This window comes from Bos mutus, chromosome 12, assembly GCF_027580195.1.
Source record: "Bos mutus isolate GX-2022 chromosome 12, NWIPB_WYAK_1.1, whole genome shotgun sequence".
NCBI classification, from domain to species: domain Eukaryota; kingdom Metazoa; phylum Chordata; class Mammalia; order Artiodactyla; family Bovidae; genus Bos; species Bos mutus.
The window spans coordinates 21,727,270-21,754,177 of record NC_091628.1 but is presented as its reverse complement, the minus strand read 5'-3'; the positions used below and the strand labels follow the sequence as shown (position 1 = coordinate 21,754,177).

The window sequence follows — 26,908 nt, the reverse complement described above, 5'->3', positions numbered from 1 at the left end:
TAACATCTGATTGTACAAGTGTTACTATCTTATATTTGTCTTTATCTCTTTCATATTTTTCTCTCTGCTGCATGTAGCAAATTTCTTTAGATCTATTTTCCAGGGTTTATTGTTAAAACCCTTCACTAAACTCTCAAATATGTTTAGTCACTTTTATAGTCTCCTGCTCTATACTTCATTCTAAGTTAGACATATTTTAGATTCTGAATATAAGCCCAATATTTGAAGGCTTTATGAGTCTGATTCTGTTGTTTATGTTGGTACAAATTCATGGTGCTTTCTTATGTATTTTGTCATTTGAAGAATGGGTTTATGGTGAGTTCCTTCACATTCAATTTTTGTGTGCTTGTGCAAGGGCCTGAAACACCACTAGTCTGAGACCACTCCACTGTCAACTAAGTTCTTATTTTGAGGGTTTTTTTTTTTAAGAATCCTCAATCCTGTCACTTGTATGAACTTGAATCGCACTGCTATGTACCATAATAGAAATTAGTTCTAATATTGGTATGATGACCCAAAATACTAGAAGCAATTAGTATAAGTCCTTTGTTTCTGCAAGGTTACTTCACTACAGTGATTCAGACTTAGGTAAAAAAAATATGTGTATGTGCAAATATTGGGCTTCCCCTATGGCTCAAGGGTAACAAATCTGCCTGCCAATGCAGGAGATGCAAGAGACGCAGGTTCAATCCCTGGGTTGGAAAGATCCCCTGGAGTAGGAAATGGCAACCTGCTCCAGTATTCTTGCCTGAAAAATTCTATGGAGAGAGGAATTTGGTGAGCTACAGTCTGTGGGGTTGCAAAGAATCAGACACAACTGAGCACAAATACGCAAATATAGAAACTGCATATTTATATATAGTCCATGCATGTAAGTTTGTAAATCCTCTCAACTGTTATAGCCCTCTGATGACATCAGATATATGGTAATTATATTTCAAAGAAGTATGCTTACTGCATGAAAAGAAAAAGGTTAGAGAAAGTTGTCTTATTACTAATTCTAAGATATTCTGTTTAGAATTACTAGTTGAATCCATAAAAGCTGGTGATTTTTTTTTCCATGCAGGAATATTTTTCAATTACTACCATATATACTTTTAAGTTATTTAGTATTTATATCATTCAAATCAGATACAATAATGAACACAGTATATTAAAACTTCTAGTAAAATTATTTTATTTAGTTATAATATGAATCTCCAACAGCTTGAAAGAAAAATTTCCATGGTCTTCAACTAAAGTTTATGCCACTTTCTTTTAGAATGTCCTGTTTTTCATTAAAATAATTTCTAAACCACTCTATATGTTCAACCTTCTGTTTAACACTCAGATATGGATTTTTGGAAAGGCCACAGGTCACCAGCTCCATGAAGTGGCGAATTGGTCCTTGTTTTGGAAAACCCTCCAGATATTTATCCAGAAATATATGTTCATGAAATTCTGAACCATCATCAAAACCTAGGAAATGAGACAAAATACATTACAATTTTGAATGTAAAACCTACACCAATACAGTACATTAACACATACATATGGGATTTAGAAAGATGGTAATGATGATCCCATATGCGAGACAGCAAAAGAGACACAGATATAAAGAATAGACTTATGGACTGTGCGAGAGAAGGTGAGGGTGGGATGATTTGAGAGAATAGCATTGAAACATGTATATTATCATATGTGAAACAGATGACCAGTCCAAGTTCGATGCATGAAACAGGGCACTCAAAGCTGGTGCCCTGGGACCACCCAGAGGGATGGGGTGGGGAGGGTGGGGGGGGGTGGTTTGGGACAGGGGGACACATGTGCACCCATGGCTGATTCATGTCAATGTATGGCAAAAACCACCACAATATTGTAAAGTAATTAGCCTCCAATTAAAATAAATAAATTAATCCAAAAACCCCCACTATACTATAAAACTAACATTAATGAGGTAGTATTACAGTTAAAGGCATGAACATTAGAGTCAGACAGAGGTTTGCTCACCAATTTAACAACTATGTGACTGGGCAAATTAACTTCTCTGAACATCAGTTTCCTCAGGCACAAAATGAGTATTAGAACAGCACCTTCTTCATGGGGTTTTTGTAAAGATTAAAGATTAAATAGACAGAAAGCCTGTAAAACTCTTTTACACTGCTTAGCATTTTACAAATATTCAAAATGGAGCAGTAATTATTACTAATGGATATTTTAATATCTAAAGAAACCACTAAGAAAACTATACAAACTACACTAAAAAACACATAAAATAAAATGGACTCTTAAGATATATTCAAGCAACTCACAGAAAGACAAGAAAAAACAGAGGAGTGAGAAACAGAAAAATGAAAAACAAAAACAAAAACAAATAACAAAATGAGACTTAAATCCTAACAAATCAATAACTACTTAAATGTAAATGGCCTATACCAATCAAAAGAAAAACATGATCCAACTACATGCTGTAGACAAGAAACGCACTTCAAACACCTGTAACACAGGTGTTCAAAGTATGGAGGAGGACATATCTTGCTAACATTAATTTTTAAAAAGGAATGCATGAGTGGCTACATGAACATCAGATAAAGCAGACTCCAGAGCAAATATCAGAAAGAGGAATATTACATAATAAAGGGATTAGCCCACTAAGAAGATAGCAACCTGAATTATGCATTCACCAAACAAAAGTTTCTAAATACATGAAAGAAAAACTGATAGAAACATAGAAATAGAAAAATCCACAATTACAGTTTTACTATCCCACTGTCAGCAACTGATAAAACAGCCAAGTAGAAAATTAGAAAAGACACAGAAGAACCAAATATTAACCAACAGGATTACACTGACATCTACAGAACACTCCAAACTACTGCAGAACACAAATTCTTTTCAAGCAACCATGGAACGCTCACCTAGTTTAACCATACCCTGGGTCGCAAAACAAACGTCAACATGTTTAAAATAACTGAAATAATACACAGTATCTTCTCTGATAATAAAGGAATCAACACAGAAATCAGTAACAGGAAAACAGCAGGAAAATCTTCAAACAGTTGGAAATTAATATAAATAATGTGTGATAAAAAAACACAACTGAATGAAAAGGTGGCCATGTGCTAGCCAAGGAGAGAGCCCTCTAGAGAAACTAACACCGCCAACACCTGGGTCTTGGACTTCCAGCCTGCAGACTATGCGAAAGTCTACTCTGCTGTTTAAGGTACCCGGTCTGTGATATTTTGTTATGGAAGCCGTAACAGACTAACATGGATCCACACGAATATGCCAACTTTAAGATGCATAGATGATTCCATGGAGAAAGGATAGTCTTTTCGATGAATGGTGCCAGGAGAACTGGGTATCACTGACCAGAAAGAAAAAGAATCAAAGCTTCACACTTCAAATTAACAAAGAACGGATAATGGTCTAAACTATATATATAATATGCCATAGCCACTCTGAAAAGAACTTGAAAGGTTCTTTAAAAAGTAATATTTAACTACCATACAACCCAGCAATTGCACCCCTCGGTAGTTATCCCAGGAAAATGGAAATTTGTATTCATACAGAAACCTGTACATGAATATTTATAGCACCTTTATTGTTAACAGGCAAAAACTGGAAACAACCCAGATGTCTCTTATCAGTTGAACGGTTAAACAATAAGGTACATTCGAACCACGGAATATTACTCAGCAATAAAAACAATAGCAAAAAAACCCCTACTGACACATGTAACAACTTGGATAAATCTCCAGAGAATGAATTATCCTAAGGGGGCACCCGGAAAAAAGGTTACACACTATGTGATTCCATTTGTATGGAAAAAATGAGAGAAATGGAAAATGGATTTGGTGATTGCCAGGGATCAGAGACTAAGAAGGGGAGGCAGTGGGAGGTGAGTGAAATGTGGCTATAAAACGGCCTAAGAGAGATCCTGGAGGTGACAGAACTGGTCTGCATCCTGACTGTGGTGATGGTCACACGAACCTACATATACGGTACAACTACACAGAACACACAAACACACGCGCCAATAGAGTACATGTGAAATGGTGACATGTGAACATGGCTGGAACACTATGGATGCTGCCTGCCCGGCTGTATGCCGTCCTGTGCTTGTACGTGACATAACTACTAGGGGAAAATGGGCACAGAGTATATGGAATATTTACCATTTCTTACAACTGCATATGAACCCATAATTAACTCAAAACAGTTTAAAAATGCTATCTCATCAGTTAGAATTATCTTCCACTTATTGAAAGAGATTTTTAAAATTTTATTTGAACATTTAAAGATCTAGTCATCACTTTTATAAAAACTAAAACACACAATAAACAAATCAAGGCTTAGACTGCTAAATGGCCACACACTACTACTATGCTTGTATATATAACCCTTTGCAATGTGCCTTTGTCCTTCTTTCCATAAAGAGGTAGATACAGCCTGTTGCTCCAACCCTTAAATTCGAGGTTGGCCAGGTGACCTGCCTGGTCAATGGGACATTATCAAAGTCAATGCAAAGGCCTGAAAAGCCTTTACTATTGTTTTAGGAACTCTTCTACAGCTAGGTGAACAAGCCCAGCCTAGCCCATGAATGATGAGTGACATAAAACCCCCTTATTGCCTCCCCTGACAACAGCCAACCTCAGCTAGACATGTGAGACAAACCAATCTAGACTGATCCAACCCCAGGCACCTACCCAAGCCAACCAGAAAACCCATAAGCTCATGAGCAGTTATTACTTAGCTGTTGTTTTACTAAGTTTGGAGTGGTTTGTTATGTAGCAAAAACAGAATTGGTAAAAAAAAAAAAAAAGAATTGGTTAAGGTTTTCCTAAGACTTCTTCAGGCTCCCCTGGTGGCTCAGACAGTAAAGAATCTGCCTGCAATGCAGGAGACATGGGTTCAACCCCTGGGTCAGGAAGATCCCCTGGAGAAGGGAATGGCAACCCACTCCAGTATTTTTGCCTGGAGAATTCCATGGACAGAGGACGCCAGTGGGCTACAGTCTTAACAGGTTGCAAAGAATTGGATGTGACTGAGCAACTAACACACAAGACTTCTTCACATTCAGAATCCAACTCTTCTGAATTGGCTTTTCAACTCTGGGTTGTCAGTGGCCATGCTTTCCAACCTCATTTTAAGAACATGTGTGATGCAGCATTTCTTAAGGGCTCCACTATGGCCTCTTCTGATGCTCCCAGTGCAAATGTAGACGCATATCCACAGGCAGTGACAGCTATCTCTTCACTGCAGCCCGACTAGCATAGTAAGAAGTAAGCTTCAGAGATATTTAAAACTTTGAAAAACAAAAGTATGTTGTATTCGATGAAATACAGGAAAAGAGACATGCAGGGATATTTTAAATGGAAGTTGTTCTCTATCCCATAACCCTCCAAAGTTCCTATTCACATTTTTCAAGGCCAATTACTTCCAAGACTAATCACTTTTATGGTGTATATCCTTCTAGCCCTTTTCCTAAATTCATGTGTATTTTTACAGACAAATTATTGTTTTAAAAAAATCTTTCCTTGAATCCCATTGAGAATTCTCTACGGTTATCAATAGTTTACTTCACCAGGCAATCATGTTGTTCCATCTTTACTTTTGTTTTTAAGGCATATACACCTGGGGATAGGAATAGGGAAAATGCAATATGAGGTAAAAATGAAAAAAAGTCTCACTCTGCTAAAGATCTTTTCCATATTATCAAGTACTGCTTCCAGTTCCACATGACAATATTCTTTTAAAGAAAAAAATACCAATATGGCTAATGTAATATGAAAAACAAGGCAGGTTTCAATGTTCAATAACATTTGGAACAGAGTATGTTAGGGCTAAAAAATAAGGTCTGTAGCATTGGAAACATAATAAATCAAGGTAATAATTGTTCTCAAAAATCTGAGGGTGACTCCTGGATTGAATGTTTATGGTTATTAGTCTCCTTAGATGTACTTAAGATATAAGACTTAAGACAGAAAATTGTGCAAGAGAAACTATTTTTAAAATAGCTGTGCTAATATAAGATCAATAATTAATTTATTAAATCATTAACAGACCAACTATCTCTGACATAAAGTCATAATGAGTTAGACAAGTACAGAAATTATGACATGCTCTATTAGGGGGAAAAGCATCTAAGGGCATAGGTGATCTTATCTTATTACTCTTTCTCTAGATGATAAATCAATCATCTTTTTAACTTAGAAGGTATAATGAACAGATCCTTCCTGAATGAGTCAATGAGTGAAGAAAGCCAAGTAGTACTGGGAAGTATAAAACAAAGAAAAAAAAGAGAGAAAGCGATAAAGAAGGGATACTATATACAAAACTAAGTTCCAGATAGATTAAACGGGAAAAAGCTAACAGATGTACATCCAAATTAAAATCTTTGTTGGTTAAAGGCACTCTGAACAGTTAAAAGATAAGCAACAAGGACTTCTAGTTAAAATGTAGATTGAACCATGATTTTTAAAATCTCTGCTCCCTTTTAACACCTACTAAATGGCAGTAAAAGGAATAAAAAGTTTAAAAGTTCAAAGATAAACAGAACAGAAAATGAAACTGTAACAGGAGTTATCACCAAAATGTTAGAAGGAAAGTGGACAGATAAGTAGTAACTGACTCAGCTGAGTTGAAAAATGCTAAAACCAAATTAAGAAGCAAACAGACGTCAAAGGCTTTGGAAATTAGTGACATCATATACCACTGAAATTAGGAATGGGGATGAGGGACAAAAAACAGAAGACTAATTAAAACTGGTTTAGGGGATAATTAGATCTCCCATGATCCATCTTCTACCTGTACCTCTAGATAACTACACCATCCATCTCCCAAAGAAGATGGGCAGTTTTATTTTTTGGAGAAACTAAAACAAAAAGAGGTATGAATCATTTAATTGATAAGCAGGGGAATTAAGTGAAAGTCTGTATGCTGATTAGTGAATCATTCCTCCCCACTCCCACCAACGGTGGAGTCATCCTCACCAGCTGGAGGATCGATTGGCTATCTTATTAGAAGAGAATGTGTTCATATTTATTGCAATTTAAAATATGCCTATTGTTTGACCCTTGAATTAACGTACTCAGACATGGACAGAAGGATATGTATAACAGGATTCACTAAAGCTCTATTCATCAATAGGAAAATGGTAAAAATAAATTTCAGTCATTCATGCAATGGCATAGTACAAAATACATAAATAGTTCCCATTTTATAGAACTATTAAAATAAAGTTGATCTCTATGTACTGACAAGGAAATGCTTAAGACATACTGCTAAATAAAAATAAATAAAATTTAAAAGCTACAGGACACTATATATATCATACGGCCCCATTTAGACCAGAACAACAGATAAATGTGAGACTATCATTTAAGGTGGATGTGGGGACATACATCAAACTACTGGCAACGGTTGCTTCAGGAAAAGGGAAGAGAACTGAGGGGTAAAGTTTATTCTTTATTCTTCTGTATTACGTTTTTGTGAGTAAACTTTCATACATTCATTTCTATAGCTTAAAGTACTTTTTAATAAGCAAAAGAAACAAAATATAGTAAGGAAAAAATAAGAGTGGAAAATTAAAGACAAGAAGGAAACCCCAGTGGTGTACAATCAACTAAAGCAACATAGGTTAAATCTGTGTCTAATTCTGCTTTAAATATTAGTGAACGCCATTTAACACATTATTGACTGGAGACGTATTAACGCCACAGGCATTAGTTTCTGCAAAAATCCCCTGGTCAATAATGTGTTAATATTACTGACTACAGCTAAAAATACAGTACAGCAAATAAAAGGTAAAATCCAGCTAATAGCAACGACCAATTTGACAAAGAGTATATTACAGCACTGAAGCAAATTCACTTTCACTTTGACTTGTTTTCACTTCTATTTTGTCAAAACTGTTATTTCTTTTCCTGGCAGTACTCTGCAGCTCTTGTTCACTGGCCACCATCTGAAACAACCAGCAGATTGTTTCAGACAACACAGACCTAATCATCTTTATATTTGCCCCAATTTTCTCCACACTATACCCTCCCACATAACAACCACTGAGTTTTATGGTAATTCTGAGCTTTTTAAACTATTCTTGCTAGCTCATGTCATAGCATTCATTCCAGACACCCTGGCAAAGGATGGCATGCTATAAGTGAACAAATTTAAACCAACTGAAAAATAAAAGCATGACTGACATCCATGACTGAGCTTTTTTGCCCACTGAAGCCTCCAAACTGAGAATTACTCTTGGAGGGCATTTCAAAGACACTTGTAATTTGGTGGTATATACATGGCTGATGAATATTCAAGAGCACGACTCTTGTTAACTGGATAATGATAAAAATGGGATTAAATTTAGATAAAGCCAAAGCTAAAATAAAAGTGATCTTATTGCAAAATCTACTGGGAATAATTCCACCTAACCGTTCTTATACAGAGAAGGCAATGGCACCCCACTCCAGTACTCTTGCCTGGAAAATCCCATGGACAGAGGAGCCTGGTAGGCTGCAGTCCATGGGGTCGCTAAGAGTTGGACGTGACTGATCGACTTCACTTTCACCTTTCACTTTCATGCATTGGAGAAGGAAATGGCAACCCACTCCAGTGTTCTTGCCTGGAGACTCCCAGGGACGGGGGAGCCTGGTGGGCTGCCGTCTATGGGGTCGCACAGAGTCGGACACGACTGAAGCGACTTGGCAGCAGCAGCAATGGTTCTTATACATCTCTGCACTGGAAAAGCACATCAGAAGGGACAAGCCAGGTCTTAACTGGCAAAAAAAAAAAAAAACCCATCAAATTGGAAAGTCAATTTTTACATTTTAAGTGGCAAAACAAACAACAGAATTTTTTTTTTTTTAATGTAACAGAAAGACACAACACTGGGAAGTAAATTGTAAACACAGGACATGCCTTTAAGATGCTTTCAGCATTGTGTTCCCAACCTGACATGGTAAGCCTGTTTTTTCTTTGGGGGCGGAGGGAATCTTTTTCCAAAAGTATTGAAGTAAATCTTCATGAAACTAATTATTAGGAGAGAGAGCATGATATTTCATTACTCTTAAATCCGAAGTATAAGAAACATGAAAGAACGTTTCTAAAGGGCTAAGACTCCAGGTTCTAAGGCCAGTCCTCTTATTAACGTACTGAGAAGATCCTAAGTATGTGTTGAGGCGGGTGATCAAAGTGAGAAAGTTTCCACAGTCCCCTTCCTGTTTTTCACTCAGATAACAATTGCCTTCAGGAGCTGGAAATGAGATACCTCCCTTTCTGACCCCAAAGCATCAATAATGTGTACAGTGTATATGGACACTTGTCACATTTATCTCCCCAACCTGACCAGAAAACATGCTTGGGTTTTTTTTTCCCTTTTGCAGAAATCACACTTTCTTGAAAACCAGGCCAAATCTAAGCTAAATTCTTTAGCATCTGAACACACAAGATTTTGATGAACTGAAATGTTTCACTGCTGATGACAATGTACCACCAAGTCATGCTTTCCTACGATCCTATTTGGTGGTACCTAGAAAATACACAATATCCTTGTGAATATTTTGAGATTTAAAAATGTTATAGAAGAGAAAATACTTATAATAGCAAATCCCCTCACAATATCATTGTTGTACAAACAGGGATGATGATGGTGACTTGTATAAACTCACTTGTTTTTCAGAAGAATCCCATAAAATGAGTCCTATTACTATTTCTATCATTTTATAAGACGGAGGACCTGAGGCTGGGAGAGATTAAGCCTCACTCAGGCACTTGAACTCTAACCACCACGGTTCGCTGTTTCTCTTAAGTCAAGTCGCATATTCTACCTCAATAATGGGTTTTAAAACATGTCTGTCACCATGAGGACCTGGAACACCCAAGCTTCAACAAATATGGAACAAAGTCTTCCCTTAACATCATAGATTGTATTTCTTAGTTTTGGGTTTTTTTTTTTTTTTTGCTACTTTAAAATTCTATGATCACATACAAGAGGGGAAAGGAACTAACATTTATTTCTAAGTATTATATGCCAAGAACTGTAGTGAGCAACTCACTAACTTATCTGATTTAATTCATACATTCTTCCAATGAGGTTTCTTTAATTTACAGATGAGGAAACTAAAGCTCAGGAGGTTAAATTATTACCTCAGAGGCAAATGGCTAATAACTGACAGAGTTGGAATCTGTATTCAGGTTTATACAAACAAGTCTGTGGATTTGGGTTTTGTTTTTTTACCTTACCCTGATACCTTCCAGAATGTACATTATGTAATAGATGAAACACAGATTTCTATATTATTGAATATATCATACAAATATTTAAAATATTAAGAATTTGCTAAAGGATGTTTAAGTTCCTAAAGTTTTCCTATATAAAATACTACTATATGTAAATATAAGACTATTTAAACTCTACTCCACTTATCCAAACAAATGAAAGGTTATCAAAAATTAAAATATTACAGTGCAGAATATTACAAAGGTTAAAATATGGACTACTTTTTCTTAAGTCTTCCTGAGGTGTTTGCAATTTCTAGCTAATCTTACCATAAAAGTAAATGAATCTCTTCTAACTGAAAATACACCTATAAATATTCAATGGCATGTTTGGCTGATGATTATCATGGGTGCCATAAAAAATAAATAGCATAGTTAATACTGTTTTCCTTTTGACTGCGGAAGAGGTAACACCTCCAGAGAGATCTCCAGGAAAGTAGATAATAGTTTATTACCAGCTCCAAGTATCTAGGTATGCAGCCAGAGTTCCCAGGAAGTTCAAAGTCTCCAAACATACTTGCTTTGAGAGGTTTTGAATACAAGAAACATGTGCCTGGTTAAAGCAACGGTTTCAAATAAAAGATACTAGTGTATGACTTAAAGAGTTGTAACATTGCCCCAAACTGAAGGATGACCTTACCCAGTATTTAATGTATTAGAAGATTTACCAGGTTATCTCCTGCTTAGCAAGCACAAAACTGTCATTTGCAGTTTTCAACACCGGGATGTCATAGAAATTAATGATGTCATTTCTGCCATATAACTTTACCTTCTTATCGAACAATCAGAATTAAGTGAAATCTTAGTATTCTTAAAAACACCATCAGATTTCTTTTAGGACATCACAAAGATGTCTACACTAAGTTTTGAAATTCAGGTAAATATCCAGAACTTACAACTGAACATCTATCAGATTAATCTCAATCAGAGTTTTATAAACCTCTGATGTTAAGACTTACCTGCTTCATTGTTAATTGGGAACTCCCACAATTTCCCCTCTTTTGTCCACTGGATCATCTCTTCAAAACCATTCTGAAAGGGCTGTTCAGTGACTGCAGCTAACTGCTTAGCAAATTCTACATCCCAAAGAGAAGGTGCTGCCTCTGTAGAATGAAGATGTTTGAAATATGCACTATTCTATGTAATTATCTTTCTTTAAAAAACGTTATCATCACCTCTAAACTGGCAATATATTTTCAGATCTTGAAACTCATAATTAAACAGTATATAACGAAAGGTCACTGATAGCTAAAATGGAAACAAAAACTATATATAAAGACTACAACCACAATGACTGCAAGCCTCAACTTTTGTTTTTACTACAATGCTAGGTAATTAACGCCTAGTCTCACAGTCCCCTCTACTGAAAAGGAGAAAAGAAACGTCCATTTGTTCAAGGATCCTTTTGACGAATGTGAAAACTTTTATACAACATGTGATTTTGATCTTTAAACTCTAGACTGTTTATTTTTAGTCTGTCAAGATAAGTAAACTAAATTAAGGTAATATAAACTAAACTACAATAACAATGGCAATGATAATACCATTAATGTATACTGGGCATTTACTCTGTGCTAAATGCTTTTTATATATTAGTCCATTTAATCCTCACAACCAACTCTGAGTAAGGTAATATAATGTTAGCTTATTATGATCACCATATCACATTTCAATCATTTATTTCCTTTGGAAATTCAAGACATCTTTGAAGAACGAGTCATACTCTCACCAATTGTTGCTGGTGGAAATGTAAAATGGTACAACCGCTTTGTAAAAGAGTTTGGCAGTTTCTTAAGAAGTTAAGAATACACCTATCACACCATCATTTTACTCCTATTTACTCAAAAGGATCCATACATAGATCTGTACATGGAAGTTCATGTATGACTATGCCTGACCCCACACTGACCACTAATATGAAGTATGTTGGTCTTGTACATCTGATAAGGAGAAGACTCCAGCAGCTAGGCTAATTAGCCACAGTTAGAGTAATCATAACAGAAAATAATTTAATTATCATGGTTACTTTTAAATTTGTTCAGTGGACACTGATCAACTTATGTTTTTTCCATAATCATCATTAAGAGTCGAAACTATTTACTGAACGTCCACTGTGTTCCAGGCACTGTTGTTTAGCCGCTAAGTAGTGTCCGACTCTTTTGTGACCCTCTGGACGGTAGCCCACCAGGCTCCTCTGTCCATGGGATTTCCCAGGCAGGAATACTGGAGTGGGTTGTCATTTCCTTCTCCAGGGGATTTTCCTGATCCAGGGATTGAACCTGTGTCTCCTGAGTCTCCTGCATCAGCAGGTGGATTCTTTACCACTGAGCCACGTAGGAAGTCCATCCAAACATACTTGACATTTTAATTATATTATCTCATTTAATCCTTGAGATGTATGTATTACCCACATTTCATAAGTGGGAAAAGGGAGACTCCGAGAGGTTAGTAAGGCAGAATCTTAATTTTAATAATCAAGATCTACACAACATCAAAACTCTTTCCATGAGGCTAAATTGCCTCTCAGCTCTAGGTTACTCCAGGATAAGCAGTTGGGTCTAAGACACCACCCTTTGCAGCAGTGGTAAGAACTTAGCAGGGAGCGAAACCTGGGAACCATGGGATGGAAGAACTCATTCAGTCAGTCAAAAAATAATTAATGAATGCCAACAACATGTCAGGCATTATTTTTATCAACACATGGTAGGGAAACAGCAGTGGAAAAACACTAAATGTAAGTGTGCACATTGTTGCTATGCTTGAACTTAATTGGGAACAAAAGACTTGCTTCAGATTCATGCAAGCAGAGCTTATTAAAATGCCTTCAATAGAGTACATTTATATAAATCTGTGCATTACTTTCCTTTATAGAGCATAATCACTTAATATTATTTTAGAAAATACATATATTTTCAGTACCTCTGGGCCAGCTCATCTTAAATTTTAAAAGCAAGCTGGCTCCTTCAAGAATCCATGTGCTTCTTCTGGTTGTTCATTAGGCAGACAATAGTAGCTACCCTGTCAACAAATTCCCTTTAGGAGGCAAGCTTAAGAGTTGCCACTTTGTTATTCTCTGGAGGTCCGGCGGTTAAGATTCACCTTGGGAGACCCGGTTCAATCCCTAGTCTAGTCGGGGAACTAAGATCCTGCTAGTGCAGTGTAGCCAAAAAAAGAGTTGCCACCTCAACAGGGGAGAGGTGATCCATTCTCCATGTCTGTGCTTTTGCACTTCCTTTTCATCAATCATCTGTGACAGAATGCAGCTGTCACAATACAAGAAGGGGGTTGGTCACCTAGTTTCATTTTCAGTTTAAATGAACAAACAGTGACTGAATTAATGCCTTTTCTCCATGGTATTTATTTATAGCTTAATTTGTCAAAAAAAAAAAAAGATTTAAGATAACAGATTGCTATTATTTGTAAGCCACTTGGCTAGGGGCTATTCAGTATACAAAAATCAATGAGACCTAGCCACTAATGTCAAGAGATTCATTGAATAGTGGGAAAATCAGATGTTTTTATAACTGATAGAGCCACTGGAAGATGGCCTAGGAACTTAAATATCAGAACTAAAATTATTTCTACCAAGGTTCAAAAAGCTAACTTACAATGTTTAGAAATGAAAGTCACTTATAAGAATAGATCATTTGTATGGAGTTCCTTCACTTACTTTATCAGTAAAACAAATTTAATGTCAAGCAAGAGGACACTCTTAGTTTTTTTTTTAATTAGGATTAAAATGGTGACTAAGTAATTTGACTTCTTGCCAAAAGAGGAAAGAGAACAAAAACTAACCGACTAAGTGTGTTAAGAAAAAACACTACAAGTCCACCAAATACATTTCCTGAATGCTCTCCTTCCCATCTCCTAAATAATCTCTAAAGCATTTCTACAAGTTAGCATCTATAAATGACATCTCCTCTTCTAGATAGTAAGAAGGCAGACATTACAATTTTTCTTTATCTAACAACACAGAGGTGTGTTGCAAATAGTGTAATAGTTGATCATTAACATTTTAACCCAGGTTAGCAGCCACTCTATAGATCTGGATCCCTGAAGCAGACAGTACTTACCTCCTGTGTCCCATGGGGCTGCAACATTTCAAAGGGGAAACCTGACCAACACAAGCATGTTAACAACTACATGAATAAGCAAGATCCAGGTAGACAAGGCTTCCCTGATGGCTCAGTGAGTACAGAATCCACTGCAATGCAGGACATGGGGGTATGATCCCTGGGTTGGGACAATCCCCTGGAGGAGGAAATGGCAACCTACTCCAGTATTCTTGCCTGAAAAATCCCATGATCAGAAGAACCTGGCAGGGCTACAGTCCATGGAGTCACAAAGAGTCAGACAAGACTGAACATGAGTATGAATGGTCAATGACAGGACAGAATATCAAAATACTTGATTATTATGCAATCAAAGTAGGACATTTTTCAAAGATAGAAGGTTTCCATGCCTGAGAAATAGTGTTACTTTTTTTGCTAGTGTGTGAAAACTCCAGGGTTTGGAATGGATGGCTAGGCTCTTCAAACATTGGGAAAGATCTTTCAGCAACTCCTCTCCCTCCAGTATCAATGACCAGGGCACAGGCAGCCCACAATTACTTTCCATGCAGGAGAACAGTCTTATTTTCCTAACAAACCTGTTTCAGGTGCCTCTTCAGTAACTGGCTTAAGCTCAAAAATATTAAGTCTCTTCCCCTTGAATATATTTTTCCTAAAACTGAAAAAGAAAAAAAATATTTTAATGAATATTTTTATACATGGTCAACAAAAATTGTTTATGAGAGGACACTTTTATATGAAAGTCAATATAAAAATTGAAAGTAAAAAAAAAAATTAAAATTAATTCCACTGACCCACACCAGACATTTGAAGGCAATGGCACCCCACTCCAGTACTCTTGCCTGGAAAATCCCATGGACGGAAGAGCCTGGTAGGCTGCAGTCCATGGGGTCTCGAAGAGTCGGACACGACTGAGCGACTTCACTTTCTCTTTTCACTTTCATGCATTGGAGAAGGAAATGGCAACCCACTCCAGTGTTCTTGCCTGGAGAATCCCAGGAACGGGGAAGCCTGGTGGGCTGCCATCTATGGGGTCGCACAGTCAGACACGACTGAAGTGACTTAGCATAGCACAGCACATGTCTTTAGGACTGACAATTAAAAATAGGAACAAATTCACCTGAATTTTTGCATCACAATACAGCAAAGCAGTTACAACAATTTAAGTTTCAAAATACTTAATTGCAAAGATCAGCTTAATTTGCTATAATTTTTATTTGATCCATTGCATATTAAGGTTTTAGAAAATCTGATGTTGTGGAAAGACATCAAAATATGCTAAGTTAGAAATTGTTAAAGTCCACATTTGTTTTCCTTTAAGGGTAGAAAACACTGCATGCTTCTTAATTACAAATTATAATTATAAAAGACTGTATAGAAAAATCAAAACATCGCCATTCGCAAAGTGATCGTTCTGTAATTTTAAAATTATGATTAACTTTATTTACAACACTATTTAATTAACTCAAAATTAATGTCACAGAGTTAATAGGTAACTTTTCCTTGTACGTTTTAATCAACTGCTTTATGCATCAATTCACATACTTATTTGAAAAAATTTCCTGGCAGATTAAACACTAAGTTATAAACTGGAAGGTTAGCTTTTAAAATAACTGAATTCTTCTCTGGATCAAATTACTTTTTTCTACTAAATTAAACTAACTGAAAAAATGTAAAATATCATGTTAAAATTAGATAAGTGAAAGTGTTAGTAGCTCAGTCGTGTCTGACTGTTTGGGACTCCATGGACTGTATGTAGCCCGCCAGGGTCCTCTGTCCGTGGGATTCTCCAGGCAAGAATACTGGGCTGGGTAGCCATTCCCTCCTCCAGGAGATCTTCTGGACCCAGGGATCTAACCTGAGTCTCCTGCCTTGCAGGCAGATTCTTTACCATTTGAGCCATGCCCTAGGGCTTCACATTCAGCATGTCACAGGTAGGCAAACAGACCGACAGGACCATGAAAGATGGCCAGTCCCGGAATTAGTCAGATGCACGGTGCAGGCCAGCGTGGCTTCAAAGCCAGCACTTGGGATTCACACTTTTCCACCTCTAATGGAAGGAATCAGTTGGGCCTGGGTTGTCTAGATTGCTCCAAGTCAGAGCAGGTGAACAATCTGGTATCTCATCATTGCTTCCCCTTATTCTAGAGTCCTGTAAGCAGCTTTTTAATGCAGGCATTATAAGCACATAAACCCCTTCCCTACTCTTTTAGCTTCTGCCTTGTTGCCTTCTAATTTTTGATGACAGCTCAAATCATTAAAAATCAACCTATGATATAGCATTCTGATGTAGTTGTATGGAATCATTTCAGAGAAGACTGACTCGAAGACTGATTTAAAGATGACTACAGTTAAATATTTTGGGAGAAGCTCTTTGTGAAGTTTTCTAGGGTGTTTTGTGGAATTTTTTTTTTACTCAAGTATAGTTGATTTACAATGCTGTGTTAGTTTTTGCTGTACAGCAAAGTCAGTCAGTTATACAAATAAATATAGCCACTCTTTTTCAGATTTTATCCCCATATAGGTCATTATTGGGGGAATCTTAAGTTAAATTCCAAGTGACACATTCTACTTTGTTCAATGTCATAGATATACAAATTACTTTAATTCAAATAATCTTCCAAAGTCACTATAACCTCTGAACTTCCTTTATTAACTGCTGACCATCTTTTCCAATCCTCTTGTATAAATTAGTAATACCCCCCCAAAAAATAATAATAATAATTTAATACCCAGAAGGCACTAACTCAGGTTCCTGAGATTATACGTAGAACAAAATCCATGGAATAAGCAACACACAGAAAACCCTCCAATTTTAAGCACATGCTGCTATAAAGTTCAGTTAGTGTTTGTCAGACCATGCTAAATATTTGGCTTTCTCTCCCCAACTATCACTTCATAGGCTTCAAGGAGAAAAAGCACAAACTTTGCGTAAACACAGGCAGCTTTCTACTATAAAATAACTATGTAAGACATGGCTTAGCATCTTCAAGAACTACAAATTACCAAATTGAGACTGCCACAAATAAGCTACCACTTAAAGGTATTATAGTGGATCTTCCTTTTTTTGATGGTGGGTCCTTTCTCTGAGGTGTGAAGAAAGATGATTCTAGAGAAAGGTAAAGGCTACATGAACATGCAACATCAGAATGAAAAATAATGCTTCTCACAAAACATTCGTGTGTTCAGAGTTTGGTCAGCTCCACTTACTCTAAATCAGGAGACCGCTAACCAGGGCAAATGTGAGGCGGGGCCCATTTCGACTTACAAGATAGAAAATGGAAGGCTGCTAAAGCCAGTACACCTTTTCCTTTCTAGGAGATGGGAAGCAGAGACTATGGAGACAGATGTAAATGTATCTGTGACGTTCAGATACCCAACAGCAAGAATATACACGGCAACAGAGTCAATCGACAGTTCAACAAATCAAATCAAATACAGTGCAGAGCCTGAGTACCGTTTTCTCAGATCAGCGGCCTCCTCTCGGTCAACAAAATCATCGGCCCCTTCGTCAAACTGAATCTGGTGCACGGGTCGTGTGCTAGCTCTCGCTGTGGAGGATCTGGCAACTTTCATATCTGATATGATGTTACTGAAACTGAGAAAAGAGAAAGGGCTATGGAAGAGTAATGAACTTTCTGAAACATGAGATTCATATAATTTTTATTTCACTTCTATATACTAATAATGAACAGAAAAGTTATGTCTAAATAAAAGACTATATGTTGTCTATCAATACCACAGACCACTAAGATCGCTGCTGCTCTTTTAAAAGTGCTATTCAAAAAAGTTCATTCAAAACATGATTAAAGGTGTCACTCGTGAGAAACTGTCACATATCCAGAGAAGGGGAAATACAATCAGTATCTGTATCCCTATCACCTAAATTAAAAAGCTGTATTAAAGTTGAAATGTAGCCATTTTTATTTGCTGCATTACGTTTGTTCAAATACAAATAAAATGAGTGATCACATTGTGCCTAAAATCAGCACATTATTTAACAAAAAAAATCTTCTCAGAGAAATTCTTATTCTGTTACTTATTATTTTTAATAACATTACTGAATGTACCACTTCTTTTTCAGGGACAAGAATTATGTAACGTCTCAAAAGAAGTTTTAACCATTCCACTGGTCTTGTAAAACTGTGATCTTCCTTATTAACATTTGAGTTATAACAGAAATCAAACTGCTAATATTTACGAGGCATACTTTATATACAAATGGATATATTACGTATACTGCTCGGCATGCACTGAGTGAAGCCAGCCTCTTGGAGGTATCTGCGCCACTGGCACGGCTATCTGACTCACTAACCTAATTTTGGGTTTCTCTCCATCCTTCTGAGCCTTCGAGTCTTCCTCGTGCTGCCGGAGCTGCCTGAGCAGCTCCGACTTGGTGGTCTGCTTGTCAAAAGGGAGAGAGTCAGCAACTGCAGTCGCAGCCGCCACCAACTCCGGGCTCAGGGACTTGCTTCAGAAAGAGAACATGGAAAACAAATGAGAGACAGAGGCATGACTTCAGTGGAAAGTCAAATTTGATTTCCTGGGTAAAACACTTCTTGTCATTCGAAAAGCACCATTCAATTCCTAACAAAATCAAGGATTCTTAACACAATATTGTAAATCAACTACACTTCAATAAACTTAAAAAAAAAAAGAATTCTTAAATATGAGGTATCAGTTTTATAATAAGTGTTACAATGCTGAAAGTTCAAGTTAATGGATCCTTAATGCAGCACAATACTAACTCAGAACAATATATGGAGGTGGAGGGATGAGGGATCAGCCTCAAAAAGGATAAATTTGTGGATTTTTAAATTAGATGCCATTTTATTTCAAAAAACAATACAGACTGCAAGCAAATATAAAAGCTGTGAAACCTGTTTATATGAGCTTTAATCAAAATCTCCCCAAACTGGAAACAACCCAAAGCACTATCACCAGAACAGATAAACTGTGATACATATCCATGCAACAAACAGTACTCAGCTCACGTCACATGTATGAAAATGAATGGAAGAAGCTGGATTAAAGAAAAGTGTATCTTGCATGATTCTACTTATATCAAGAGGCCAAATTAAGGTGGGAAAAAAAAATCAGAACAGCAGCTGCCTCAGGACAGAAGGTTACCAATGGGGAAGGTGAAGCTGGGGAATGCTCTGCATCTTGGAAAAGTGTGGGGGTTCCACACGCACATCAATTTGTCAGTATCCTGCCGCTAAAATCTGTATACTTTAATGTACGTAAATTTTACCCAGGGAGAGGGGGGATCATAAATCATCAAGTGGGAGATGGAAAGAGCGTGAAGGTATAGATGACACAAGAACGGCAAGATATGGTTAATTATCAAAACTTCATCATAGGACCATCTCAATTAGTGGGATCCAAATTACTGTTTTACTTTACTTGGCTTTCTATCTCAGGAAATGATGCGTAACATGAAAACTGAGGTTCCCAAATCCCTGAAGCTTGGCCTCAAAGAGACCCTCAAGGAAGCTGTGAGTGAGAGTTGTATGTAAATCAATGTTACCAGAAACTGAAAGAAAGGGGACCTTAAAGAATAGGTAGCTGAAATCGGAGCAGGTAGTTGGTTGGTTAAGAGGATATTAATTAAAGTAGGAGCTAGAAATTTTGGTTACCACTGTGCCCACCAGGGGTCTTATTAGGTTTCATGATATATTTGGATCCAAAGCTGTGGACATGACTGTAAAAACCTAAGATGTTAGAAAGATTTTAGACAGTGCCTTCGAGTACCTTTCAGACAACAGGAATTCTAAGAAATTTAAAAGATGTGGTTCCAGGGCCTCTCACAGGGACCTCAATACAGACCTGGATCTTGGTTCCCAAACTGTGCCCCAAGGCACCCCAGAGTACCTCAGGGAAATATCAGCCATGTCTGTCAGCGACTGTGAACTACTAAGTCAAGGTAGTTCACAGCTTTAACATATATTCCTTTCTATGTCACTGTATCTTTGTGAAGATGGTTCTCCAGCAGCTGCTGTGATAGAAAGCACGAAGCCTTCAAAAATCAGTATGGAACAGGAATGAGAGTGAGTGTCGAAGGCTAGGTCATAAAAACTACACAATTCCTAGGGGCTTGTTTTCTCTCCGGACACTCCCCAAATTAAGGTGGAAAAAAAAAATCACAACAGTGGCTGCCTCAGGACAGAAGGTTACTGATGGGAAGGTGAAGATGCCGTCCAGGCACCATGCAGTGAGGGAGCCCAGGCCACACACAGGTGTTTCTGTAACAGTTCTGGCTAAGGTATTGGCTAACAGCCAGTATCAACTGCCAGACCAGAGTGAGCAAACCCACAGACGGTTCCAGCTCCTGAACTTTCCGAGTCTTCCAGCTGAGGCCAGACATTGCGGGGTGGAGATTTTAACCTTCTTCATTGTGCTCCATCCACACTGCTGACCCACAGAATTCATGAGCATTAAAAACTGGTTGTTTTATGCTGCTAACTTTGGGGGCAATAGTTACACATCCATGGTATCTATATAAATGTGCATAGGTTTCAATACATAATACAAATAAAAAAACTAAAAGCAGGCCATGCACGAAGCAATGACAGTGCATCATGAATCAGACAATGATTAACCTACTTCTGTGCATCTGTCTATGTTACTCGCTCAGTCGTGTCTGACTCTTTGCAACCCCATGGACTGTAGCCTGCCAGGCTCCTCTGTCCATGGGATTTTCCAGGCAAGGTAACTGGAGTGGGTTGCCATTTCCTCCTCCAGGGGATCCTTCCTGATCCAGGGATCAAACCTGAGTCTCCTGCACTGGCAGGCAGATTCTGAGCCACCAGACAAACCAGTGGATTTGTGCATCTGGAATCCCTTACAACACAAAGCAGTCTGAGTACAGAATTCTCCTAGGCTTTAATGCTTGTCTCATTCATACCTAATTGGAAAGCAATTTTAAAAATTACCTTTACTGAATCTCTTCCCTCTTAGCTCAGTTGGTAAAGAATCCACCTGCAATGCAGGAGACCCCAGTTTTATTCCTGGGTCGGGAAGATCCGCTGGAGAAGGGATAGGCTACCCACGCCAGTATTCTTGGGCTTCCCTTGTGGCTCAGCTGGTAAAGAATTAGCCTGCAATGCGGGAGACCTGGGTTAGATCCCTGGGTCGGGAAGATCCCCTGGATGAAGGCAAAGGCTACCCACTCCAGTATTCTGGCGTGGAGAATTCCAGGGACTGTATGGCCCGTGGGGTCGCAAAGAGTCGGACACGACTGAGAGACCTTCACTTTCACTTTTCACTTACTGAATCTCTGCAAAGCAATCAACACATCTGAACCACTTCATTAACAGTTAACTAAATTATAATAAAAAAGCAAAAGGGATCATAAACAGGTCTGGAAACTGGGGAAAAAACCTCATTCTTCATAAATATTTTAAAATGTGTGTTTGAATATTATCTAATATTAGCTTACTCTCTACCTAGTTATGCCTTTAAGTGGTAGTTTTGATACAATATAGAAATCAAACAATTCCATTAAAATGTTAAGTTTTAATGAATTAAACTGAATGGGAAGGAAGTCCAAAAGGGAGTGGATATAGGTATATGTATGGCTGATTTATTTTCCTGTACAGCGGAAACTAATACAACATTGAAAAGCAACTGTAATAAAAACTAATTAAAAAGCGTTAAGTCACTGAGTACAGAAATCTGTATTATCTGTTTATTCTGCTAAGTGACAGGGATCTTAAAGCCACATTTCTTATTACTGATGATGTCGTTGGTACAATCATTATTTATATACTTATATATAACTAAAACAAAATCTTGACATAGAAACTACAACAAAATGCTAAAATATCATGATTGTACTTAGATTCAGTAAATTATACTCTTTTAACAAGCACAAGGAATTAATAATACTTTTAAGAAACCACATAAGCTGAGAGCCCTGGAATTACTGGTCAAAGGAAGTCATATAAAACAGGTGTAATTAACATGCCAAAATTTTACACTAGGTGGAATTTTTTAATGAAATTTCAAATAAAGAAGTCTTTCAGAGATACAAAGCTACCTTCAAATCAGGATGTAAATAATTTGTTAATAAACAGCTTAAAGCAATTAAATGTGGTTAACAACTGATAAATATGTAAAAGAATGTGGAATTCTCAATTAGATCACTATTCTTTTCCTCTCTCTAGACTCTATACAGATATCCACTTAAATATAGAAGAATAACAGTATTACTCATTTAATTATTAGTCTCTGTGTTTACAAACTAATTTTTAGTCTTCATTAATTCCATACCTCCAATGTACTCTAATTAAAAAAAATTTTTTTTTTCTGAAAGAAAAAGTTTACTGGAGTTTCCAAAATTACTTAAAAAAATTCAAATTGCAATTCAATTTACCTCTTTTGGGGGGCATCTTCTGGAGATTTTTGAAGTCTGCCAATTGCAGCTTCCAAACTTTTAAGTTGTCCTCTATTGGGTGGCTTTGTTGTTTGTACATTTACTGTGCTTAATTCAACTTTCATGCCCTTAATAATATTTACCAAGTCTTTTTTCTTATTCTCCTTTATACTCCCTTGGTTCTCCGTTTCTTTGGAAATTTCACAGGCTGGAACAGACTTATCATCTTTCTTGCTATAGATCACGCTGTTAGTGCCAAAATATCTTTGGATATTACATTTTGTCCTGAAAAGATTAAAGAAAAAAAAAAGGAAATATAATGCAAAATAACAGAGCCAGGGCTCAAAACATTGCTTCAATGGATTTAAACTTCTTTCAGTTCAAACCCTTCCCTTTTGCTTATTCCTGTTGTTAGCAACCGTAAGAACAGCACTTAACATTTCTTGAACACATACTGTGTGCCTAGTTTTGTGCAACATTTTATGTATATTTTCTCATACCCACATCAACTCCATAAGGTAGGTATTATCCCCATTTTGCAGATAAGGAAACTGGAAACCAGAGATGTAACTTACCCAGGGCCATGTAGCTCAGAGCTCACTAAGGCCTAAGACACACTGGTGAGCAAAAATAAGTTACAGGTGTGCTGAGATGCTGCCCACCTGAGCCCAGCAAAGGCTGTTCGGGGCCAGCAGCTCCTGGAGTGCCTGTCTGTTGCCTCCTTCCACTTACCTCAAGGTTTGGTATTAATACAATATCACTGTCTATGTGTTCCACAACACTAAAAACTTTGCAAAACACTGACACGGTTAATAAACTTCTATGTATTATTCTTAAACCCAAAACTAACAGACTGCCTAGTTCTTGTTCTTAACATGACATAAGAGTATCTCACAATTAAACAATATGAAATAAAGAAACTTCTATCAATAACAAAGGTTACTTTCTTAAAAAAAAAAAAAGTCCTGGCTGTGATTCTAATCTTTTCGACTTTCTCACTTGAGCTACCAATGTCATTTAACCAATCACTCACTCTTTGTAAACTAAAATGGGACAGAAAAAAAAGAATATTTACTGGCTAGAGTTGCCATTCTGCTTTCTTCTTTATAGACTCATTTATGAAAAAGAACACCACAAACGATCCCATCTATTTCAATCTCATGCAGAAAAAGATTTCCCAAATGTCTAAGGAACCCAAATGTCTAGTTTTATATTTTGTGGCATTAAGAACCTTTTAATATAGTTAATATTGAAGCACCTTAAAAACTAGTGAATGTGCTCGTCTTGGTAACAGGGTATAACCTATGAAAGTCATGATTAAATATAGTGACTATCTACTCTGTGCTGGGCACTATTTTAGGCACTGATGATACATTAGTAAATAAGAATCTCAAGGTCCCTACTTTCATGAAGCTAACAGGCTAGAACACTTTCACAAACTTTAATAACTAGCTAGAGGACTTACTGAAACACAGATTCTTTGGTTCTACCAGCGATTCTGATTCAGCAGATTTGGGGAGGGACTTGCAGTCTGCATTTCTAACAGGTTCCCAAGTAAGGCTGATGCTGCCTGTCAGGACCACATCCGAGTAGCCATGTTACTACGTCATTTAATCCTTACAATCTTACAGGACAGGGTGTATTATTATATTCTTCCACATTATAGAAGAAACTGCTGCCCAAATAGGTTAAATGAGTGGTTCTTAACCTCTAGAAGTTATATGAATCAAAAAGGGAACTTATTTAAAACATGGATTCCTGACATTCTCAGTTGGTAAGTCTGGAATCAGGCCCAAGGATCTGCATTTAATCAAGACTTGGTGCCATTGATCTCAAGACACAGCATAAGACAATGGGTTAAACAGTACCTCAAGTTCTCACAGCTAGTAAGTGGTAGCTTACTGTGTGCCTGCTCAGTCACTTCAGTCGTGTTCAACTCTTTGCGATTCTCCAGGCAAGAATACTGGAGTGGGTTGCCAAACCCTCCTCCAGAAGATCTTCCCAACCCAGGGATTGAACCCAATTCTCTTGTGTCTTCTGCACTGCAGGCGAATTTCTTACTGCTGAGCCATCGGGAAAGCCCTTTATGAAACCCTTTAATGAAACTTTTATGAAATCCTTTAATGAAAGAGAAAATGGCTTTTTCCAAAAATGCTGAAAGAAACTCTTTGATCTGTTCATAAAATTGTCAGAGACTAACACATCGAAATACTTAAAAATCAGAATGAAACCAACTGCATAATCAGTATCCTTATAATCAGTACACAAGAGCCGCAATACTCAACATGTGGTACCAATGAATTCAGGAAAACGCTAATTACGATTTCACATGTGAAAGTCAAATTAACACTAAAGGTATCATAACAGAAAGGTGACAATCAGGAGACTGAATCTCACATATAACCTGTGCTTCAATGTTTTCTTCCAACACTGCTCTAGCCCTACTGAAAGTAATCTATATTATTCCAGGAAAATCATGTATGTATAACACTAAACAAATAATAACTAGTATTTTAATAGTAATTGCATAACACTAAAATAATAAAACTCTAGCCCGACCTAACTTTCTTGTAGTCATGTATGGATGTGAGAGTTGGACTATAAAAGAAAGTTGAGCACCAAAGAATTGATGCTTTTGAACTGTGGTGCTGGTGAAGGCTGTTCAGAGTCCTTTGGATTGCAAGGAGATGAAACCAATCCATCCTAAAGGAAGTCAGTCCTGAATATTTATAGGAAGGACTGATGCTGAAGCTGAAACTCCAGTATTTTTGGCCACCTGATGCAAGGAACTGACTCACTGGAAAAGACCCTGATGCTGCGAAAGACTGAAGGCAGGAGGAGACACAGGATGAGATGGTTGGATGGCATCACCAACTCGATGGACATGAGTTTGGGTGGACTCCGGGAGTTGGTGATGGACAGGGAGGCCTGGCGTGCTGCGGTTCATGGGGTCGCAAAGAGTCGGTCATGACTGAGCGACTAAACTGAATTGATGCTGCAAATCTTTTTTTTTCCTGGCTAACTCAAACCCTCGGGACCCCTTCAGATTTTACCAGACTTCTTTGCAGAAAGGACACCCTGAACCTCTCCTACAACGGTCAGGCGTCTCTGCTCATCCAGTTATTACCTGTTCGACGAATTCTGCCGTATTCTGCGCAACTCACATTATCTCAGCGGTTACTCCACTATACTTTAACTGCCTACTTGGTGGAACTCTAAGCTTTGCGATGGCAGGACTGTATTCGGGGCATAACCCCAGTGCTGACATAAAGATCAGCGCTTTCAATAATGAAGGTAAGAATAAGACCATCACAGTCTTGGGAGATTTTTTTAAAAAAGCACATAAAACAAAAGAATTTAGCTTTGTGGAACCTGGATAAAATGAGGGGAGAAGCGGGAAGAGAGATGAGGGGCGGTAGGTGGTAGGCAGAGCACAGGGCAGCGGCCCAGGCCTGTGACCGGAGCTGTTCCCCACGCACGCTATGACCTTGGGCAAGTCACCTTATCTTTCTGGGATTTTCCCTTGCTCAGAGTTAGAGCGGCAGCTTCTAAGCTCTCGCGGGTCATAACACGGACCCCAGGACGCCGGAGAAAAATTAAACTTCAATGTGCCGGAGCCGGGACAGAGGGTGCCTGGAGACCTGCGGGCCCACCAGCGCGGAAACGCGGTACCTGACAGTTCCATGCGGAGAAGCGAGGGGCACAACGGTGGCCGCCGATGCCTCCGGGCCTGCGGAGCACAGAGGGAGCCGGGAAAGGGGGCGAAAAGGGAGGACCGCCGAGACCCTCGGGAACATCTCCGAGAAGCGAACAACACTAGGAACAACGGCGGATGAAGCGTTCTCTACTAAACACGCCCCCCCGGCTCCCGCTTCCGTTCCCCGGCCCGGCGCGCTCCTCTCCCTTAGCGTTCCGGCGGACAACAAGGGGCGAGTAATTTGTTCCGGATTCGCCCGCAGCCTAGCCGCTGCCCCCAGGCGACTCCACACCCCAGAGATTTCGGTCCTAGAGGTGGAGTCAACTGAGGTCAGCGAGGGTGTGGCGCAGAGGGTGGGGGGACCCTGATCTCCCAGCTGAGAGTGGAGGAAGCTATCCCAGCTGAGAGTGGAGGAAGTGCAGATGGTGCCGATGAAGCGCAGAACTGACCCCAGGGTGCGGAGTCTTGGGGACAAGAGCTCGACTCTCGGTGATGAACGGTCGCAGC

General features: G+C 38.2%; 1 protein-coding gene and 1 non-coding gene across 4 annotated transcripts; both read right to left on the bottom strand.

The window, feature by feature from the left end:
- Nucleotides 1-1,160: 1,160 nt before the first annotated feature.
- Nucleotides 1,161-26,586, bottom strand: MRPS31 (mitochondrial ribosomal protein S31). Of its 3 annotated transcripts, none has more exons than XM_005900256.3 (7): nucleotides 26,377-26,581; nucleotides 22,705-22,989; nucleotides 18,643-18,798; nucleotides 17,785-17,925; nucleotides 14,906-14,985; nucleotides 11,217-11,360; nucleotides 1,161-1,458 (listed from the first exon to the last, which is right to left on the bottom strand). In XM_005900256.3, the coding sequence occupies exons 1-7, from the start codon at nucleotides 26,499-26,501 to the stop codon at nucleotides 1,232-1,234; spliced, it is 1,158 nt and encodes a 385-aa protein (XP_005900318.2). In that variant the 5' UTR covers nucleotides 26,502-26,581; the 3' UTR covers nucleotides 1,161-1,231. The 3 variants fall into 3 exon arrangements, with proteins under 3 accessions (XP_005900318.2, XP_070236479.1, XP_070236478.1); XM_070380377.1 differs by having other exon boundaries at nucleotides 1,317-8,756; nucleotides 26,377-26,580; XM_070380378.1 differs by lacking the exon at nucleotides 22,705-22,989 and having other exon boundaries at nucleotides 26,377-26,586.
- Nucleotides 14,749-14,880, bottom strand: LOC138990300 (small nucleolar RNA SNORA71). The gene has a single exon (XR_011466413.1). It is a non-coding gene; the product is annotated as a small nucleolar RNA SNORA71 (small nucleolar RNA).
- Nucleotides 26,587-26,908: the final 322 nt, after the last annotated feature.

Excerpts from the sequence above, each read along its gene's own strand:
- MRPS31 (XM_005900256.3), bottom strand. The coding sequence starts at position 26,501 with ATGTTCCCGAGGGTCTCGGCGGTCCTCCCTTTTCGCCCCCTTTCCCGG. Across the intron at positions 18,799-22,704 it reads GAAGATGCCCCCCAAAAGAG|CAAGTCCCTGAGCCCGGAGT; the intron begins GTAAATTGAATT and ends CTCTTTCTGAAG. Across the intron at positions 1,459-11,216 it reads CCCAATTAACAATGAAGCAG|GTTTTGATGATGGTTCAGAA; the intron begins GTAAGTCTTAAC and ends CTCATTTCCTAG.